General features: G+C 39.3%; 2 protein-coding genes across 2 annotated transcripts; one reads left to right on the top strand and one right to left on the bottom strand.

The window, feature by feature from the left end:
- The first annotated feature begins 769 nt into the window (after positions 1–769).
- On the top strand, positions 770–1802 carry SETSIP (SET-like protein). The gene has a single exon (XM_011973503.1). The coding sequence runs from the start codon at positions 830–832 to the stop codon at positions 1697–1699; it is 870 nt and encodes a 289-aa protein (XP_011828893.1). The 5' UTR covers positions 770–829; the 3' UTR covers positions 1700–1802.
- Positions 1803–8404: 6602 nt separating this feature from the next.
- LOC105534731 (lysophosphatidylcholine acyltransferase 2B-like) lies at positions 8405–9762 on the bottom strand. Its single transcript, XM_011973554.1, is given in 2 exon segments — positions 8405–9030; positions 9033–9762. Coding segments are annotated over 2 exon segments (1356 nt in total).

The following is a 9762-nucleotide window of genomic DNA, read 5'->3' as shown; positions in this document are numbered from 1 at the left end:
AAAAAAAAAAAAAAAAGCGAAAAGCTTTTCAGAGAGAGAGAGATCTTGTCATGTTGTCCAGGCTGACCTTGAACTCCTGGGCTCAAGTGATCTTCCTGCCTCAACCTCCTGAGTAGTTGAAACTATAGGTATGTGCCACCATGCCCAGCTGAGTAGTGTTTTTGTTGTTGTTGTTGTCATTGTTGTTGTTTTTAAGAACTATATATAAAAATTCGCTGACCATGCTGGTGCCCACCTGTAATCCCAGCACTTTGGAAGGCCCAGGTGGGCGGATCACCTGAGGTCTGGAGTTCAAGGCCTGCCTGGCCAACATGGTGAAACCTTGTCTCTACTGAAAATATAAAATTAGCTGGGCGTAGTGGTACAGGCCTGTAATCCCAGCTACTCGGGAGGCTGAGGCAGGAGAATTGCTTGAACCTGGGAAGTGGAGGTTGCAGTGAGCCGATTATCAAGCCACTCCACTCCAGCCTGGGTGACAAGAGCGAAACTCCATCTCAAAAAAAAAAAAAAAAAAAAAACCAACTATATATAAAAATGTAATGGATAGGACAGCTAAATATAAAAAGTGAAATTATATACTACTTGAAATAAAGTGGGTAAATTCCTTTTTACCTTGGAAAAAAGAATGAATGTGTATATGTATATGTGTGTATTCCACATATTCCATGTACTCAGATCACCCCTTCTTAAACATAAGGTAACATGCATACTATATATTTACTATTCTGCATCTTGTTTTTCCTCATTTAACAGTATATACTAGAGTGTTCTGCCTGCTTCCAGACGAGCAAGGAGACTCGTGGTCTGGTTCTTGGACTTCCCTAACAGCATGGCCCCTAAACGCCAGTCTCCACTCCCACTTGAAAAGAAGAAACCAAGACCACCTCCTGCTCTGGGACCAGAGGACACATCAGCCTCTGCAGGCTTGCTGAAGAAGGGAGAAAAAGAACAGCAAGAAGCAATTGAACACATTGATGAAGTACAAAATGAAATAGACAGACTTAATGAACAAGACAGTGAGGAGATTTTGAAAGTAGAACAGAAATATAACAAACTCTGCCAACCATTTTGTCAGAAGAGGTCAGAATTGATCGCCAAAATGCCAGATTTTTGGGTAACAACATTTGTCAACCATCCACAAATGTCTGCACTGCTTGGGGAGGAGGATGAAGAGGCACTGCATTATTTGACCAAAGTTGAAGTGACAGAATTTGAAGATATTAAATCAGGTTACAGAATAGATTTTTATTTTGATGAAAATCCTTACTTTGAAAATAAAGTTTTCTCCAAAGAATTTCATCTGAATGAGAGTGGTGATCCATCTTCAAAGTCCACTGAAATCAAATGGAAATCTGGAAAGGATTTGATGAAACGTTCAAGTCAAACACAGAATAAAGCCAGCAGGAAGAAGCAGCATGAGGAACCAGAGAGCTTCTTTACCTGGTTTACTGACCATTCTGATGCACGTGCTGATAAGTTAGGAGAGGTCATTAAAGATGATATTTGGCCAAACCCATTGCAGTACTACTTGGTTCCTAATATGGATGATGAAGGAGAAGGAGAAGATGATGATGATGATGAAGAGGAGGAAGGATTAGAAGATATTGATGAAGAAGGGGATGAGGATGAAGGTGAAGAAGATGAAGATGATGATGAAGGGGAGGAAGGAGAGGAGGATGAAGGAGAAGATGACGAATAGAACACTGATGGATTCCAACCTTTCTTTTTTAAAATTTTCTCCAGTCCCTGGGAGCAAGTTGCAGTCTTTTTTTTTTTTTTTTTTTTCTTTTTTTGCCTCTTGTGCTCAGTTGCCCTGTTCTTGAGGTCTCTTTTCTCTACTCCATGGTTCTCAACTTATTTGGGGGAAATACCTTGAGCATAATACAATGGGAAAAGAGTGTCTTCCCCTTTCTGTTCGAAGTTCATTTTTATCCCTTCCTGTCTGAACAAAAACTGTACGGAATCAACACAACCTAGCTCTGTGGGAAAGAAGAAAAACCCACTCCTTTCGCTCTGCTGGAAGCTGGAGGGTGCTAGGCCCCTGTGTCGTAGTGCATAGAATTCTAGCTTTTTTCCTCCTTTCTCTGTATATTGGGCTCAGAGAGTACACTGTGTCTCTATGTAGGTCAAAGGGACAATATGGGCAGTTAGATTTACCAACATGTATCTGTCTACTTTCTCTTGTTTAAAAAAAGAAAAAAAAACTTTAAAAAAATGGGGTTGTAGAAGGTCAGCAAAGGGTGGGTTTGAGATGTTTGGGTGGGTTAAGTGGTCATTTTGACAACATGGCTTCTCCTTTGGCATGTTTAATTGTGATATTTGACAGACATCCTTGCAGTTTAAGATAACACTTTTAAAATAAATTCTCTCCTAATGATGACTTGAGTGCTGCCACTCAGTGGGAGACTCAGCAGAACCTGTAGGATCTTATTTGGAATTGACATTCTCTATTGTAATTTTATTCCTGATTATTTTTAAATTTTCTTTTTGTTTCACTGGAAAGGAAAGATGATGCTCGGTTTTAAACGTTAAAAGTGTACAAGTTGCTTTGTTACAATAAAACTAAATGTATACACACACACAAAAAAAAACCCAGTATATCCTAGCTGTTATGCCATGCTAATGCAGATCTTTGTCATTTCTTTTTATGGTGGCAATTCCACTACATTTCACTCAACTGCCGTTTTAATTTCTTCTTTGAATGATTATTCACATCCTTTGCCCATTTTGCTTTTGGTCTTTTCTCTATTTTTAGATGTTGGAGATATTAGTGTTGTCCGTGATATAATTTGCAAATACATTTTTCCATTTGTCATTTGTCTTCTGACTTGGCTTGGTTTTTAGTAGGTTTTTTTCTTTTTTTCCTGATGTTTTTGTTTTAATGTAGTCAAATTTTTTCTTTCTTTTTGTTCATTGTTTCTGGACTTTGAATCATAGGTGGAAAGATTATCCTAACTTCCAGATTGTTAAGGAATTCATACGCTTTTCCCCTAATAATGTGTGATTTCACTTTTTATACGTAGCTATTTAATTCATTTGGAATTTATCTTGTTACATAGTATGAAGGAAAGATCCAATTGTATATTTTATTTTTTTCCAAGTGGCTATCTAGTTACCCCAATACCGTTTACTAAAAGTCAACTTTTCCCCTTCTCATTTTAGATGCCACTTTTATCATATGCTAAATTGTTTTCTCCCTTAGTTCTATTTCTGGACTTTCTATTCTATCACATTGTTCAGGCCATCTATTCTTGTGCCAGTATCACAGTTTTAATTATAGAGGCTTTATATACATTGCTTTAAAAAAATTTTTACTGGCTGGGTGCAGTGGCTCATGCCTGTAATCTCAGCTCTTTGAGAGGCTGAGGTGGGTGGATCACTTGAGTCCAGGAGTTCGAGACCAGCCTGAGCAACACGGCAAAACCGCATCTTTGTCAAAAATAAAAAAGATTAGCCCTGGGTTGCGGCGCACACCTGTGGTCCTGGCTACTTAGGAGGGTGAGGCAGGAGGATCACTTGAGGTGGAAGTTGCAGTGAGCTGAGATCACACTGCTGCAAACCAGCCTGGGTGACACAGCAAGATCCTGTCTCAAAAAATACAAAATAAAAAGTGAATTGCTGAATGTTCCATGCCCAAGGGTGAGGGTGCGGTAATTTTTTTGCCTTAGTATTGGTCAACTGTTAATCTGTTCAATGTCCTCTCAGTGCTAACAGCAACACATAGAACTGATAAAGCTGAGGATTCTGCACAAACCTCACTTATACTGTTTCTGGACTCTTCCCTGCATGTGTGTAATGGTTAAAAGTGCAGACTTTAGAATCATGATATTGAATCCAATTTAACTTGTTTATTAGTTGTATGACCTAGCCTACTGGTCTAATAGTCTAAGTCTATTGAGCTTGAGTCTATTGTGCTGATCCGTGAAGCTCTCCAAGCCTCAGTTTCCCTATAATGTGGATAAGGGTATCTCATGTGGTGGTTAGAAAGACTAAATGAGATAATCCATGTAAAATTCTGCTATGATGTGTATTATTAGCTTATGACTTATCATCACAAAATAGTTTTGAAGGTTACTCTTTAGAGTTTTAGCTTTCCCCCTACACTGTCTTCCATTCAAATAGGCAATGTCATTTTGCTGTTAGTGTTTGTTTCCTCCTAGCAGTTAAGTTTTACTAGCTCCAGTGGATGTGGTGGGTTTACAAAGGTGATAGTGATGATGAGCACTGAAGGTCTTCATGGACAGGGAAGTTGTGATTTTGATTTCTTCCTGCCATCATATTTAAGAATAGGCAGCCATTTGGAAAAGCCATTTGAAAAAGAAAAGCGATTACAGAATCAGAATAGCACCATATTACAACCCTCAATGATCTAAGTGATGAGCAGCAATAGCTGCAAAAATCACAAAAAGAAAACCAGGCAATATATGCTTTCTGATGAAAAACACACTACATGTATGATCTTGCCAAATGAATCAAACCTGAATTTGATGAAGCCTCTGGATTCCAATCACCAGAAAACACAAAGGGCAGAAGCATATGCTGATTTGTACCATAAATATGCAGTTGGCAGAATGCAGACTATGGGAAATTCCACAGATCGAACAGCCCAGGTTCTGCAATAGAAGAAGTATAAGCAAAATAAAGGGAAGGAGGGGAGATCTGTAGATTTTAAAAGGTCTAAAAAATATCTTTCATGGGCTACAATGTAGGGGGGAAAAAACATACAATGTCTAAAATTGGCATGAATAAACTATAGGGTCTAGGAATAGCATCTATTATTAGAGCTTTCTGTTTCTCTGTATGTATATATATACACCCAGTTGGTTCTGTGTCTCTGGAGAACTCTGTGTGTGTGTGTGTATGTGTGTGTATACACATATATATACATACATATGTGTGTGTGTGTGTGTGTGTGTGTGTGTGTATGGGGTAGGGGGCAGGACTTAAGGAACTGGCTCACACAATTGTAAAGGCTTGGCAACCCCCAAATCTGCAGGGAGGCCTGCAGGCTGGAGACCCAGGGAAGAATTGCACATGAAGTCTACAGGCAGTTTGCTGGCAGAATTCTACCCTCTTCAGGGTAGGTCAGTCTTCTTCTATTAAGGCCTTAACTGACTGGATGAGGCCCACCTACATTATGAAGGGCAGTCAGCTTTACTCACAGTCTACTGATTTAAATGTTAATCTCATGTAAACAATCTCTTCACAGAAACATCTTGAGTAATCTGTGACCAAATATCCGGGTACCATGGACTAGCCAAGTTGACACACAAAATGAAGCATCACGGTATCAAAATACGCAGATTTAGATGATTAAAAAGTAAAGAAATACAGGAAGTGAAGCTATCCAAGTCAGGAAAGGAGCTTAATTTTGAGAGAAAGAGGGAGTTTGTAATTATGACAGGGGTATGGAAGAGCTTACAAGGTGGCTGGACAAGTTTCATTTCTCTATGTGAGTGTTGGTTGCAAGAGTATTAACCTTTTTTTTTTTTTGAGACGGAGTCTCCCTCTGTCGCCCAGGCTGGAATGCAGTGGCAGAATCTTGGCTCACTGCAACCTCTGCCTCCCAGGTTCAAGTGATTCTCCTGCCTCAGCCTCCCAGGTAGCTGGGACTACAGGTGCCCGCCATCATGCTCGGCTAATTTTTGTTTAGTAGAGACGGGGTTTCACCATATTGGCCAGGCTGGTCTTGAACTCCTGACCTTGTGATCCGCCCACCTCAGCCTCCCAAAGTGCTGGGATTACAGGCTTAAGCCACCGGGCCCAGCCAAAAGTATTAATCTTAAAACAGATTATATTTAGAATATGAAATATAGATATTTATAACACAAAATAATTATTATTAGCTATAAATTTCCCTGATACGGTTTTCTGTATCTGTATTTATTTTTAAATAAAAAAATTTAAGTGTTAAGTGTTAAAGAGGATTTAAACAAAGCTATGTTAAACCTTTTTTTTTTTTTTTTTTTTTCCGAGAGAGTCTTGCTTTGTTGCCCAGGCTAGAGTGCAGTGGCGTGATCTCAGCTTGTTGCAACCTGTGCCTTCTTAGCTCAAGCAATCCTCCCACCTCAGCCTCCTGAGTAGCTGGGACTATGGGCATACACCACCATGCCCAGCTAAACATTTGAGGTTAAAATGTAGAGAGTATAATAAAGACCCTGCTTTTTTGTATAGCTCACTATCTAATGAGAAACAACCTTAAAAGAGTTCTACAAATGTTTAGGTAGCACTACCACTGTTTGAATAAAGATATTGCTTGGTAACTACTTTTAAGTGAAAGCTGTTATTTAAATGAACAATTTTCAGTACATTTAAACAAATCATTGTATTGAATTCTATATATATATATATATATATATGCATTTATTATCATGGGAATATTGCACTGGATGGGGATTATGAAAAATCACTGATCCAAATCCTTTTTTTTTTTTTTCAGGGCAGCACTGCATGGAAATTATCTCAAAATAATATTTGATTTTTTTTCTTTTCTTTTCCTTCCTCATCTCCTTACCTTTCTCCCATTCTTCTCTTCTTTCTTTCTACTTTCTGAAAGTATAAGGAAACTGACAGAGTTAAAGCTTTAGGCGCCCCACTTCCACAAGCCCCTTCTAGGGTTCTAGTAGCATCCCTAAAAGTGTGTTTACTTGGTTGTGTTTTTGTAAAGTTGGCAAACTTTGGTCAAATGTTGCCTCATATCTGGTGCTACTGAGTAGCTACAAGCATTTTTAAGATTCAGTCACAGTGAAACTAAGTAGGGGCTTCAGTGAGTAGGACTGGTGGAGTATGTTTATCAGTTCACATTCACTTCCATGTCTAGATAGGTTGTTGCTCCCTGTCCTGGTATAGGAATGGTTTCCAGGAATACTTTGCTGATTCATCCTGCATGGTGACATGAAGGGGTAGGGCCCAAGGGTCACATCACTATGTGAAGATGTCACACATCGACAGGTATTGGAAATAAATGTGTAAATAAGTAGAGACTTCCATTCTCATTGATGCCTTATTGGAACAAAAGGAATATTCTCAGTAATGCAGAACACGTTAATTATAAACATATTTTTTTTATGTTTTGATTAAAGTCATACAGAATGAAATTTGTCAAAATTCCTATATTTATGACCTATGTTTATGATATTTTTTCAGCTTTCCAGAAATTGTAATCTGTTGTGATTTCTCATTCTAAATAATCACTTTTATATTTTAAAAAGGCAAGCAGGGGACAGGCATACCATATATAAGTGTTGCAATATGTTCCCAATACTATATCTTCCTAATATTTATTTTATCTTGAAAAATAAGAAAATTAGGCCAGGCACGGTGGTTCGTGCCTGTAATCCCAGCATTTGGAAGGCCGAGGAGGGCGGATCACCTGAGGTCGGGAGTTTGAGACCAACCTGACCAACATTGAGAAACCTCGTCTCTACTAAAAATACAAAATTAGCCTGGTGTGGTGGCTCATGCCTGCAATCTCAGGCATATCGGGAGGCTGAGGCAGGAGAATCGCTTGAACCCAGGAGGCAGAGGTTTCAGTGAGCCAAGATTGCACTCCAGCCTGGGCAACAAGAACGAAACTCTGCTTCAAAAAATAATAATAATAAATAAGAAAAATAAGAAAATTGAGGCTACTTTTTGAATGACTAAAGAGGTATTTATATAGCTCTTTCCTTTTTTTGGAGGAAATGCAAATGGTAATTTAATGTTTTTATTTACTGTCAGTGTAGCTCTTTTTTTTTTTTTTTTTTTGAGATGGGATCTCTGTCGCTCAAGCTGATACAGTGGCACAATATCCGCTCACTGCAACATCTGGCTCAAGTGATCCTCCTATCTCAGCCTCCTGAGTAGCTGGGACTACAGGCGCATGCCACCACACTAGGCTAATTTTGTATTTTTTTTAGAGATGGGGTTTTGCCATGTTGCCCGGACTGGTCTCAAACTCCTGGTCTCAAGCGATTCTTCCACCTCAGCCTCCCAAAGTGCTGGGATTATAGGCGTGAGCCACTGTGCTTGCCCCAGTATAGCTCTTAATGTGATATTTCTTCTGCAACAGTGAGGGAGAGGTGATAGGCTTTAATGTTCCTCTGGCCTTATTTTAGCATTAAAGACAATAAAGGCACTAACTAGAACCCTGCTGGGTGAACAAGATTTATGACTAGATCACTTATTCTTCTACATTTAGGTCACATTAAAATAAACACTAGCTTTAGAAAGAAGAAAAATAGATACTATAAAATCTAACTGAAATATTCCTCAAGCATATTTTAAATATCATAATTGCCTATGCCACTTAGAGTGAAAACTATTGAGTTTTTCCTCAAAGAGTAATTTTTACTTCAATCATCATTTCTACCAGAAGATACTTTCACTATTTTCAGGACTAACCTGTAACTTTTGAATACAGTGATTAAAAATGTACTTTTTAGGGTAATGAATATATATAGGCTGCCTGTAGGTCTAGGTGTGAATTAAATAACTTGGAATATGCTTGATGCTTCAGGGCAAATTTCTTAAATTTCTCATATGAAATGTACACTGATTTCTGTCCAGCTATTTCCTGAAAGAGCCTGGAAACATCAAGATCTGGCACTCCAAAAGCTACCTGAAGTATAGCAGTGAACTCCTGTTCTGTTATTAAGCCATTCGCATCAAGATCAAAAAGCTTAAAGGACATTTGCAGACTCTTTACAACGTTGGCAGGATTGCATAGGACAGTCAGACTTATTACATACTCTCTGAAGTCTATGCTGCCAGCATTATTCCTGCCAAAGAGGGCAAAAAGTTGTCTCAAGGGCTCTGAAATAGGGAGTTTTAAATAACTTGAAAATTCTTCAATTCCTATCTTCCCTCTTTTTGAGGCAACTGCAATTGCAGCATATTCATCCAAATGCTGATGAATGTTATCCCTATCTAACTTCAACTTCTGGCTAATTTTTGTAAATTCCACCAAACCAGCTTCTATGGGTAGTTGAAGGTTACCTGCGGAGATCATCAGTCTGCAGTCTTCATAAGTGTGCTCTGTCCCAGGCACCCCAGAGCATTTGCCATGTTGATGCGTATTGTATTGGCAAAAAGGATGGGGTCTTTTTTTATTTCATCATTTCGGATATAAACAGGCATAAACACAACTTCTACCCTGGTGAAGGGTTGACTGAGGATCAATATACATTCCTGGAAGCCTGTAAATCCCTGCCAGGTCCAGACTGCCGTGTCCAGGGTGTTTGGGTACCTGAGCAGCACTGGCTACACAGGAACACCTGGACAGAAGTCCCCTAGTTTAAAAGTGACTAGATGGGAGCGATTGATGCACACACCTTCTGGGAAAATCAGAATCTGTGGCCACTTCTTTCCAAATGTCACTCACTTCAGGATTTCATCCTTAGTATTCTTCCTGGAATTGGGGTCTTCTCGGATCACAAGCACCAGCTGTGTTGACAGTAGGAATTTCCCAGTCAATGGGATCTGCACATTTTGACTTGCAGAGAGCATTGAGGGTAACCCTGCCATCACACAGGGGATTGAGTCAAAGAAAGTGGAGTGTGGTGCTGTAATGAAGATAGGGGCCTTGTCTTGGGTTGCCTTTTTCCCTTTCACTTTACCTAGGAACCCTGCTAAAAAGAAAGTCAACTGAACCATGAGCTTGAGTACTGGTTTCACTAGTTTTTTTTTTTCCAACTCTTGGCAGGGTTGTAGGATTTGAGCAGGATAGCCAAAGGTGGAAAGCATGGCCACTGGCCAGAGGAAGAGTAAGACCATGCAGGACAT

This window comes from Mandrillus leucophaeus, unplaced genomic scaffold (assembly GCF_000951045.1).
Source record: "Mandrillus leucophaeus isolate KB7577 unplaced genomic scaffold, Mleu.le_1.0 Scaffold1001, whole genome shotgun sequence".
NCBI classification, from domain to species: Eukaryota; Metazoa; Chordata; class Mammalia; order Primates; family Cercopithecidae; genus Mandrillus; species Mandrillus leucophaeus.
This window is presented reverse-complemented; position numbering and strand designations above follow the sequence as displayed.